At 49.2% G+C, this 12,566-nt stretch overlaps 1 protein-coding gene across 3 annotated transcripts in view; it reads right to left on the reverse strand.

Annotated features, from left to right (window-relative positions):
• The window catches only part of LOC106807988 (probable cation-transporting ATPase 13A3), a 35,516-nt gene continuing 22,950 nt past the window's right edge, over positions 1 to 12,566 (reverse strand). For all 3 annotated transcript variants that reach the window (XM_014810527.1, XM_014810526.1, XM_014810525.1), the window contains exons 28-31: positions 3,713 to 3,858; positions 3,088 to 3,260; positions 2,208 to 2,354; positions 1 to 1,889 (exon numbers count right to left, since the gene is read on the reverse strand). In XM_014810527.1, coding sequence (XP_014666013.1) covers positions 1,647 to 1,889; positions 2,208 to 2,354; positions 3,088 to 3,260; positions 3,713 to 3,858 — 709 coding nt within the window. In that variant the 3' untranslated portion in view covers positions 1 to 1,646. The remainder of the gene's footprint in view (positions 1,890 to 2,207; positions 2,355 to 3,087; positions 3,261 to 3,712; positions 3,859 to 12,566) is intronic.

A 12,566-nucleotide genomic window follows, 5' to 3' on the forward strand; every position in this document is an offset into this window, starting at 1 on the left:
TTCAGTGTGTTCAGTTTTATTGAGAACGTGGGTGCGAGTGTTCCTGAAATGAAAATAAACTTTTACATTTTGTATCAAAATAATTATTTGAAAACTTGTCCTTCCCACCCCCCCGTTGCACATGCATCTTTGTTATATCACTAAACTATCTGGTGTAATTTTCAATAGTTTGTAATGTTCACATGCACACAACACTACCCCCGTCATCCAACCTGGACTATTTACAGTACCTTCTACGTACCTAAAGAATAAAACTATCAAACGTTCTCTGGAAAAACCTAACAAAAACATTTTATTACACAAATAATATAAATCCTATTTCATTTTATTATTATTCATTATAATTTTATTACACAGTGTTCAACCCATGATGGCAGTTCTGAAAATATTCCGATGATTTTCCGATTTTTCGCTGATTGTGACTTACACGATTTTCAATGATTATTCCGAGTAAAAACGGAATGATAAACAACATAGCAACAAATATATGAAACATGCATTCGACTACATACCGCAATTTTACCTGTTGTCCATGACACTTAAACATTCACTGTCGGCGTTTGGCTGTTTGTTCACCAGGATCCTATACCCTGAATATGAATGATGGGAATTCGCACCCGATTGAACTCCCTCTAATTGCACAGGCTAACAACAACAACGGAGAAACATCTCACGGCCACTGAACCGGGGCCTACATTCTCTGCGACCTTGCCCTGACATTTTAAAACAATAGGAGACACCCGGACTTTCTAGAAGAGTGGCCATCACGAAGAATATGCCGACACGTGACGACTTACGAACACTGAACATCACGTTCCACATTTTCACAGCACTTGGACAATTATCGTATAACGTTCACAGTTCCTAGCAATTTCAAGTCGCCGAGAAAGAATCGGGTTACAGAAGCCACCACTTATCTTTCGCACGGTTTATCCTGAGTGGTAATTGGTTTTTCTGCTTTTTCTACCATGGGTGGTGTGTAGCACATAGTGTCTAAACCTAACCCAACTTCAACAAGCGATGAGGTTATGGCAAGCTCAGCCAATCTTTGCAGGGTTTGTCCTGAGTGGTGAATAGCTACCCAGTTTCAAGAACAAATAGAATTCTAGCTATGTTCTTCGCTGGACCTTCGCATTTTTCTACCATGGGTGGTGTGTAGAACATAGTGTCTAACCCTAACCCAACTTCAACAAGTGATAAGTTTATGGCAAGCACACTCAATCTTCGCAGGGTTTGTCCCGAGTGGTGAATAGCCAGCCAAGAAGCGATGAGACCGTGGTAGGCCAGCCTACCTAGTAGTTCGACAGTCCACGATCCTTAGCAGGAAACAAATCGAACCTACACACGTACGACGTACGTCTAACAAACGATCGACACGTCCCTTCGCTAACCGAGCTGCTTGGACGCAAACACCCGCTCCATCTACAGGGATCGGGCGTGTGCCACCGCTACAGTGCGCTAATGTGTGGACTGCAGACACTGCAACCTATAGTGATGAGATCGTGCTGTGAGTTGGGGGGAGGGGGACGAGGAGGGAGTCGCTCTATATACACAGCAGAGTCGCGGCTGGGGGCGAATCCATCCAGGCGTCGCCCGGCGCGGCTTGCATATTTACATTAAAAAAACGTCTGCCGCCGCCGCCGACGCTAGAGGGAGCTGTATTCGAATCGCGCCGACTCGCCGTCGTCCGGCGACTCCGCGGGCGCGTCGTCGTCATCTGTGGCGCTCTCTAGCAGAGAGACGTCTGCGAGCTGAACGCCGGTGTCTATCAGCGTCTGCTGTGGCGCGGCGTCTGTCAGCGTCTGCTGTGGCGAGGCGTCTGTCATTGTCGCGGTCTCCGTCGGCAGGCTCGTGGTTTCCACCGCCAGACAATTGCTCCGCGCCTGCACCTGCAAGAGATGCATGTTTTTGTTTCAAACTCTACTACAGTAGAACTAGTGATAGTGAGATGCATGCTACTAGGCATTAGCGAGATGCACAAACTGTCTACCAGACTCACACGCGGCACGACGAGTAAACTGCACAGCATTACTATGACGTCCAAGAACACCACGAAAAAATAATATAATAAAATATACAATACTATATTTTTTGTGCAGGCATGGATTATTATTATATATAAAAATATATAATAATATATACTACTACGGCGTATATAATGGTCACTCGAGAAAAAGCAAAACGGGCCTTTACACTCGTTCACTCACAGCAGCCTTGGCCGACCGGTCGATCGGCGGCCATGATGGATCGGCGAGCAGCTCCGACTCGATGACGTCGTACTCGCGCTTCTTGCGTCGCAGCCACGCGACCTTCGACCTTAGCACCCGGAAGAACAGGTAGTCGACGAAGAACATCTGCGGCGGCGGCGGCGAGGAGGGAAGCGACGGGGATTAGACGTAGCGCGGCAACGATCGCGCACGCACGCGCGCACACACACGCACACGCACGCACGCACGCACGCACGCACGCACGCACGCACGCGCACACACGCACACATGCACACGCACACATACACGCACTCACACACACGCATGCACGCACAACCATTTAACCACCCAACGACTGGGCCACCAGGCTGCAACCCCGGGGAGTGCGCCGCTGACCTGATAAATTATTTTTACCGCAGTTAAATGATGTGGAACTGTATGCCTCTGATTGGGTAAAAAGGGCCATAATTTTAACCGTGGTTGAATTATTTCTACCGCGGTAAAAATAATTATTTCTGAGTACGATGGCCAGCCATAGGCGCGAGTAACTCTACCCCGCGACCCTCCGCGAACCTCATTGCTGACCACACCACGCTGACCCCGCGACCTTGCTGCTGACCCCGCGACCTTGTCGCTGGCCCCGCGACCTTGCCGCTGACCCTGCAACCTTTCCGCTGACCCTGCAACCTTGCCGCTGAACCCCGGGACCCTCACCTCGCAGACTCTGCGACCTTGCCGCTGACCCCGCAACCCCGCCACTGAGCCCCACGACCCTGCCGCTGACCCCACGACCTTGCCGCTGACCCCCACGACCCTGCCGTTGACCCCGCGACCCTGCCGTTGACTCCACGACCTTGCCGCTGACCCCCGCGACCCTCACCTCGCAGATGACGCAGATGAAGAAGTTGACGACGGCGATGAGAACGAGCAGAGCGCTGAACTTGATGTCCGGCGGTGGCTTCAGCTCCATGATGCGCACGAGCCAGTCGGCCGGGTATATGGTGATGTAGACGCAGGCGGCCGTCAGCAAGACAAACGTCACACACAGCAGACCTGCGCCGCGGCGAGACGGAGAAACAATATAACAATATATGGAGAAACACTTGACACAATGATGAAATGATCGTGGACGAGTCGGTCGATTGATCGATCGAAGGTGTCGCACGTTTTTGTGCGGTTTCGTTGGAACGTTTGAAATGCTACCGTTAAGTCTGCACCGCGTTAAGTCGAACACTTGTGTGTATGTCGTAAATATGTACGCGAAGCGCACCTATGTCCGTGCATATAATGTTTATGTAATATATATATATATATATATAGTATGGTAGAGCAAGTATATATACATATACTTGTATACTTTGTTTGTATGTGCGTGCACGTGCGCGTGAACTCATACAGTGCTTGCATGCAGTGCGCACGTGCGCGTGGGTGCGTATTTACTTGCACCCCCGTGAGGGGCGAAGTGAAGTGCGGCAAGCGTAGCGGGAAGTGCATGCGACACTCACGGTTGGAGAGCACAGTGTTTCGGTACGGCGCTCCCTTTGAGAAGACGAAGGCGAGCGTGATGTACTGGAACTGTGAGACGACGAATACGACGTGGTTCTCGTAGCTGTCGTACTCCTCCTCATCGTTACGCTCAAACGGCACAAACCTGCGCAGAGAGACATGCATGAGACACAGAGATAGAGGGTGAGAGAGAGAGTTAGGCGAGAGAGAGAGAAGCAGAGAAGAGAGAGGGGGAGACGCGAGAAGGGAGAGAGAGGGAGAGAGAATAGGAAGGGAGAGAGATAGGAAGGGAGACCGACGAGAGAGAGGAGAGAGATAGTGCAATAGGAGAGAGAAGATAGGAAGATATAGGAAGGGAGAGAGAGAGAGAGGGAGAGAGATAGGAAGGGTGAGAGAGAGGGAGAGAGAGGGAGAGAGAGGGAGAGAGAGGGAGAGAGACATAGGAAGGGAGAGGAGGAGAGGAGAGAGATAGGAAGGGAGAAAGAGGGAGAGAGAGAGAGATGAGAGTGAGAGATATAGAGAGACAAGAGAGAGTGTGAGAGAAAGAGAGAGAGAGTGAGAGACGAGAGTGAGAAAGAGAGGGAGAGAGGGAGAGAGAGAGAGAGGGGGGAGAGGGGGGAGAGGGAGAGAAGAGAGAGAGAGAGAGAGAGAGAGAGAGAGAGAGAGAGAGAGAGAGAGTAGAGAGAGAGAGATGAGAAGAGTTGAGAGAGAAGAGAGCGAGAAGTAGAGAGAGAGAGAAGAGAGAGAGAGAGAGAGAGAGAGGAGAGAGAGAGAGAGAGAGGCGAGGAAGAAAAAGCGTAGATAAGAGGGCTCGCGGCACCTATCACCACTGGGGCGCTGCTGTGGCTGGCGGTGAGCGAACACATAGGACGAGGAGAGAGGAGAGAGGGAGGGAGGGGACTGTGGAAACCAGGAGAGAGAAATAAGAGAGAAAGGTGAAAGAGGAAATGAGAGAAGAGAGAGAGAGTATGCGAGGATGAATAATAGACATTAATAATAGGCCCTTTTGCGACACTACCCACGGCGTGGGTGGTGATGAACACATAGAGAACGACCTGTATGAATTGGTGATTGATCGTCATCATGGCAGAGAATGACGGACAAGCAGATTGGCCGGTACGCTCATTGACAGGCCTACCGCGTGTCGCTCCTTAACGAAGGAATCGGAATTAGGCGCCGCCGCGTCTTCCAACTACAGTTCAAAAAACAGCCCGCGATTACGCCGATTGGTCAGACAGAAGCCCGTTAAGTACCAATATTCGCACGTATTTTCGACGCCTGTGGATACTGGAGCGTGGTGTTGGTGTGGCGTGGTGTGTATACGTGGCTGTGTGTGGGTGTGGCATGGTGTGGTGGGGCGTGGCGGGGTGTCTGAAAGCACTTGAGGCATGGAATGCATAGGCCACAGTGTGGTTATATTTACCGTAGATTATCGCCAGTGCCATTGGGTCTCACAGGACCGACAGCATTTTGAACGGCACGAGTCGCTGTCGTAACTTCACGACCGACTCGGAGTACGAGTTACCGTGAAGAGAACGCGGGCGCAGCAAACAGAAGCAGGGTAGATTCGCACATGCACGGATCGAGCGCTAGCCACAAGATTATTCTGCTCGTACTTACACAGACCCCGAGCCAACGGTCCAAACAGAAAAGTCTAAATCGACAAGAAATTCCCCAGATCCGTTTACGGCTGCAACCGAGCTGCAAAAGGTAACCAAGAACGTTAGATCGGGAAGGTTCAATGCCGTGCCATGCTAGAGCAGTACAACAAGGTTGACTCGTACTGGCAACAACCATTTATACGTGAAACACATATATATATGACAATACATGGGTAAACACGTATAATATATGCTGCCATTGCAACTTGAGCGAGCCGCTTGTTACGGTCAACTTTGGGGGTGCTTTGGTGATAGGCAACACAGTTGGCGTGCTGCTGGAAAGGCAACTTGGGTCGATGCTTGGTTAAAAGCACATTGGTTTGTCCTCAGTAGGGGGTAGCGTGGACGTACCCATAGAGAATCATGACGGGAGACGAACTGAGTAGCGCTGTACAAGGCCATGTACTTGAACATGTCCGAAATGACGTGAACGCAGTGCGCCCGGCCTCCTGAAGCAGACACCACCAGCACAGCACATCACGCAAGCAACGTCAAACACGAAAAAACAAAAGCAATATCTAAGCTCCAACACAGACTTCCGTACTTCTCGAACGCACAATTCTTTAACGCCATTAAATCGTGCTGAGAATCATCTTACAATCGAGGCGTTTCATTAACAAAATAACATTAACCAATTAATTAGTAACTTTAGTAGGTAATTATCGTCATTATCGAATTAAGTCAAACTCGTATCACCGTATTGTTTGCATTCTGCGATAGTACCGCTACAGCAAACGAGACAACGACACGACCGATTACAAAAGGCTCCCGCAGGGTGTATTACCTTATCACAGTGGGAACGCATTTGATATTTTGTTTGGAGGGAGGTGAAGGGCTAGCGAGTCCTGACGCCTCAAGCTTCTGAGACAGCGAGATACGCGGGCGCATTTGTTTTATTTTTGTTGGGTAGTCTTGTGCGTGTGGGCAGTCTTTAGGCCTAGAAGAGCAAAGAAGTGTAGGAGAAATTAATTAATACAGTATACGTGACCATCAGAACCATACTGCACTTTCGGTGAACATCAACTCGCACAAATACATGCTACGGTGAACTAGCTCAGAACAAAAACCCATGGTAAAAACAAAAACCATTTCCCTTAGTGATAATAATAATAGGATAATAATAAATGTAATTATAGGAATTTAACTCTTTTTCGAGAATGCGAATGTGAGTCGTGATCGTGGAAACTGCCCACACTCACCCACAGTCATTTCCATCGCACTCCGCACCATTGCCTACATTGTACCTGTAAAGAAACAACAAAGTTCTACGAGTTTTAGAGAAATTCGTTTAACGTGGCATCGCAACGCTATCTGGAACAGCACAGGAGCTGGCAGTACTCTGCAAAATACACATAGTAGTGAGGAATAATCACCTGCCTATAGAGTGGGGAAACCTCTTTAAAAGAGAGACCATCAATGATCAACGAGTAAGGCAAATTATCCTCATTCTAATAACCATTGCAAGCTTGCGACAGCAACATTCGTTTTATGCTCAAAAAAAGAGTAGGTATAAAAAATATAATAAAGTAGATAGCATTAGTGCAGGGTTTCCTCGCTCACCCCACGTCCTGAAGCTGTTCTATCACAGTTGAGCCTTTTCTGCTGGATTCGATCCCTTGCATAGACGTTGCCGTAGAATCAAGCTGCAAACGAGAGACATTGCAGACTGTCTAAGAGTAGCAACTGGCCGCCCGCTCCACTGTCACTACGAGTAGTTACAGTAACACATGGTAAAGGGAACTGCCCCCTTTGCGCTCTTTGCCTCCATCACCGCCCATCCATCCTCCTCCTTCCTCTTCCGCATCATCCTCCTTGATGTGGTGGAGATAATGACACAAAGGACACTGGGGCCACGAGCGGCGGCGGGATTGCCGAGAGATAACGCGCTAGAGGGAGCGGTGCGTGAGCGCGCATGCGCACCACGTACGTACGTACCGAGGAAGGAGTTCGGAGTGGTAGTCGGTCAGTATCCATCCCCGCGAACGACCGGGCCCGTCGCGCAAATGTATGTTCTGCCAGCGCCGGCCATCTTCTTGTTTGCCTGCAAAGCAGGAGAGAAGACAAGGGAATCGCTCTCGTGTCCCCTACGAAGCTCGCCTAACACAAGGCACAGAGTGACCGAGAACATTAGCGAATTTAAATTTATTTTAATTATTTTTTAAAAGTTAACGAGGCCACGCTCCAGCAGCTCATGGCAACTATGGCTTCGTCCTACAGCTATCGTCTAGTCGCATCGACGTGACGGCGGCGCAGATCGTGGATGAATGTAACGCTTCTCCCCGACGCTCCATGATTTCTCGTCCTGCTGCCGGGCATTCTCCGGCACGCGCCCGCTATCGTAGGGCCGGGGGCCAACGATTATATGTCATGCCCGCTCGCGCGCCGCACTAGACGCTCTAACGCCGGTCAGCAATTGTTGTCAGCCCTAGCCAGCCAAGATGACGCGCCGTTACCAACAGGTGTTCACGACAAAAATTGATCCGTTTCACGATTCCATTTTTCATAAATTGCATTTAAAATTTAATAATTGAAAATAATTATATTATGCAAATATAAATATAAATTTAAATTAATAATTTGAAAATATTTTTATCAATTAATATAATATTAATAATTTAATATTATTTTAATATTTCAGGTGAGCCTTACGCTGTGATCAATCATTGGTCCGGATGCTGACTGTCGGCGCAGAATCTTGAATGAAGGTGCGACTTCCGCTTCAGTCGATTTCTCCATCACCAGCAGCCCTGAGGAAATAGAGAATCGTGCTCTCACGCGGTCCCTGCAAAGTCAATGCACGCCCGTGAGACCGGAGTAATATACACCTAATCTTCAGGGTAGAAATGTAACTTTTGAAGCGAAAGGAAGTCCCTGCCCAAAAAGATGGGAGTACGGTGGAAAAATGAGCGGAGTCTGCAATCTGAAGTTCAAAACTAAGTAAGAATACGCATGTGCTTTATTTTGAAGATTATGCGGTTTGCAACGTCTGCTCAAAATTTCCTGGAGCATTTACCCGCTTAAAAAATACCAGTAATTTCGCGTGGAAATAATAGGAAGGAGTGCCGTGCTATGGAACAAACTAGTTTAGTAATGGCAAGAATTTTCAGGGAGTCACACGGTACTCCTGCACTATGCCAAATCAGAGAGTCCGTTACATGTAAATCAAAGAGTAATTTGACCTCTGGAAACCCTAACCCTGCTACTTCATTCTCACCGAACTCCCGCCCTGAGATGGCAGCATATCCCCTCGTCTCGCTAAAACGCTTTAGCTCTGAGTATCCCCAGCCATGATCACTTATCTCGGCTAGAACCCCTCAACCTCTGAGAATGGCAGGCCCATTAGGATCCCCCTGTCGCGTTGTACCATCGGCTCTGTGACCGGCAGCCGATGATCCCGCCCGTCTCATCCGCAACCTTGACCCTGACCTGCGGAATCGGCCGCGAACGTGGCGCACTATGAACCGAACCTAACGACAAAAACACGACTAAGCACAGAAATGGGGCAAAACGCACAGAGAGCTAAGCGGAATATTCCGGCAGCTAATCACTTGGTCCATACAAACTCCTACATACTAACTACGACTGATATACGGACTGCAAATTAAGAACGTCTAATCTCGGCGAGTCCGTGTTTAACACGACGTACATACGTCTCGTACATTTCGCGTGTTTGTCCGTATATTTCAGTTCATAGTGTCCTAGCCATGGCAATACGTGTCCGCGTATTCACCAATGGCCTGTCTCTTGATGGTGACATGTCATTCACACCTCTGTCGCACCCGACGACCAGGCACGACGGAGCCACGAGCAGAGACGACGTTAAAATCCCTGGCCACGATATCGCGGCAAGGCGAGTCAGTAAACTTAACTGCTGGTTCAAAACGGAAGAGATGCTACCTAAGTGATACGCTGAGGCCTTCACACCAGTAGGTGGGGCAGGGGCATTGCAGGCGACCGCCTATTGACACGGTAGCCCTGCCGGCGTGTACGCGTGCAGGTGCGTGCTGAAGTCTCCAGTACTGCGTGAGTGACAAGCACAGGTAAGCGTCAAGCAAGTGTTCGGCATTTCGCCGCACTCGATTCCACTGTCGGCCGTCCGAGTGGCGAAGCACTGAAGACGTTCAACCTCCCCAACGAAATACATTCATAAGTCCTGATGGGGGGGGGTACAAGACATTACAGCATTACTAGTCGTAGTGATGGGGAACAGCGTGTGAATATTATAAAACACGTTGAAATGATATGCACTTTGTTGCTGTGAGCATGTCATGCATTGCTGGTGGCACTCACGCATCGACCGTGGTAGAACTCATGTGTACCGCATGTAAGCATGGCACGTGTATAATTGCGCGTGCATGCATGCGTGCCTTGAAATGTGCTGTGCATGTGCGCGTGTGTGCGTGTGTGTGTGCACAGGGCCTAGAAATGCGCTAGCATGCAATGGCGTGCACTAAATGCCTACATCAAATGAAGTGTGGCGTAGCGTGCGTGCGGCGCACGGTGCATGGTGCGCAGTTGCCTAACAAATGAAGTAAATGGAGCAACATATGTGCATAGCGTGTGTGTGCGCGAGTGCCTGCGTGCATGCGGCATGCGTGTTCAATGGTGCGTGTGTGTGTGTTCGTGCGTCCTCACCGGTCCTCAGGTTTCGACAGGGGAGATGTATCATCTCGGGCGAATCCCTTAACGTAGAGCTGGAAGTTGGCGGCCCCCAGCTGCGCGTGAATCACACGTCAATGCGTCTGCAGACCGTCGACGAGAAAGTGACACTGTTCTCACTATGCCGACCTCAAAAACGCGTCTGCAACCACATGACTGGCACTAACGAGACTGTTATCGAACACGGCTGCCGCCGTTCTGTTGCATAACAGTTACGATGCCACTAATTACCGGGGGGGGGAGGGGGCCAGATGCTGAATTTTCGTAAGAATTTGTTAATCTATTATTATTAATTTCATATTTAGATTAAATTTTTTCGAATTTTAATTTTATTAATAATTATTAATTATTTAATCTTGTAGAATTTTGTAGAATGTGGTGAATGTTTTATTGTATACTCTTCTATACGTGTTTTAAATCGTTGTCCGCTTCCACTACAGCTGGTAATGGCTGCATAGATGTGTCCTCTTCCTTCCCTCCACTCTCCTAACCGTTCCCATGGATCCACCCCATGGGATACTCGACTGTCCGCCACCCGCACTCACTGTGTGTCCAACGACGCCGACGACGTACGTATGTCAGGTTCCTGGCCGCAATCAACGGTCCGCCAATCAATCCTTGATCGAATTTCACAGTGGCAATCGATTCCTGGCCTGCCTAGCAGCTCCTGTCGGCAACCGAGATCAATGCGTTGAGAATCAAAAGTTATCGCGAAATAAACGCCGGGCAATACCGGGACCTGGTGTGTGCATGGTATAACGGAAACGATACACCAAAACTTAACATACAATCAACAGTAATGAATATGCATGAAACAACAAATAACAACAACAACAACAACAATAATCGGTGTGATGACTCGCCAAGCTGGTAAAAATAGTCAAAAAAAAAAACGACCGAAAAAACAACAATAATGCAGCAACGAAAAAGCAATTCGATGCACGCCATTTCTATTCCCATTCACGTTCCCGACCACGCCCCCGACCACGCCCGCGACCACGGCCCACACCCATCTGCGTCTGGCCTGGCGCGACTTCACCCAGCCGGTCCGACTCGAACATCTTTCAGTCGAGGGGGTCGCTCTGACGGATGTCGCGTCGATGCACACGTGAGGGAGTGTGCAGCGGGCCATAGCAGGGCACTGCCAGGTGTCGTTGTGGCGGCAGTGTGCTCGGCGTCCTGTACCTGCACTTGAAACCTGCAGCAGAACACAGGAGGGTGATCGCGGGGCAAACAGGCGCCACCCATTGGAGGGTGACGGGGACATCGTGGGCGCCACCTGTATGGCACAAGAAGCACCACAGGGGCGCATCCTTAAATGGGTCACACAGGTCCACAGGAGCGACCTGGCATGTCAGCATCGGCAAGTACAAGGGCCACTTATTTGCGAGCTACACAGCACACACATTATTTCACACACACACAGGTCCACACATGTGCGCACCCTGGTGGGGATCAACACTGGTTGCCATCTGGTGGGTCACACCAGCCCCATGGTACCACAATGACACGTCATGATCCAAGCACACAGGGGCCACCCTGGTGGCTGTAATGTTCTAAACTTTTGCAAATTAACAATACACACAAGTGCACATATTGCTACCTACCATACGATCCATGGTTAAACCATAAGCATCCCATTTTGCCCTTATTGCCCGTATTTACTTATTGTAGTTATGCCTATTTTAGCTCATATTGCTACTAATTTTAACACTTGAGGCAAAACAATTCTATATCTTCTGGACTGTTTGCTAACGTCTGCTATTTTCAACTGGCGCAATTCTCCCTGCATCATGTCCAAGTCCATCTTCGCAGTGTTCGGCAGTCTGAAAACAATCAATGTCATGATAAATTCATCAACACGCGTAAGACTGCACCCAACTATTTTCTGCGAGCCGAGTAATAACGGGGTGGCCTAACCAACCGCGCGATACGCGTTGCAAATGGCAGAGCCGCTAATTCACGGTGCGTGACACAACCTCGTGAGCGCTCACCGACTCAAATGCCAACCCACCTCTGTCAAGCAGACGCATTGATATCCGCAGATGTTGATGCGTTCTGGCTGAGGCAGTAGGATGTGTTTTTCTCTTGAGCGCGCTCGCGTGGCGTACAGATACCGATCGTTGACGCGGGCGGGCGGCAGCGCCGGGCGGCACGGCGATCGTTAGATGTCCAGCGCACGGATGACCATCTGACCGACGAGGCACGCCGGGACCGAGGACCTGCACGGTAAGCAAATATACGGTGATCACAGAGCTTAATTAATTATCATATATATATACATAACTATATATATATAATATATGATATTAAGAATGAATTGTAAAATTGTAATGATAAAATAAAAAAACGAATAAAAAATAAACGTCGCAATCAGTCCGAACTTACGCAAAATAACGCGCTCGGTTTCACTCCTCGACTGATGTCAACTCCGACCTCGATACTTCACGTTTTTTCCCCATCGAATAACTAAATGCGAAAAATGCTACCGCGGAGACGGAATCCCTCTCTAGCAAAAAAATCGTCCGCGGAT

Source organism: Priapulus caudatus, unplaced genomic scaffold (assembly GCF_000485595.1).
Source record: "Priapulus caudatus unplaced genomic scaffold, Priapulus_caudatus-5.0.1 Scaffold246, whole genome shotgun sequence".
Classification (NCBI taxonomy): Eukaryota; Metazoa; Priapulida; class Priapulimorpha; order Priapulimorphida; family Priapulidae; genus Priapulus; species Priapulus caudatus.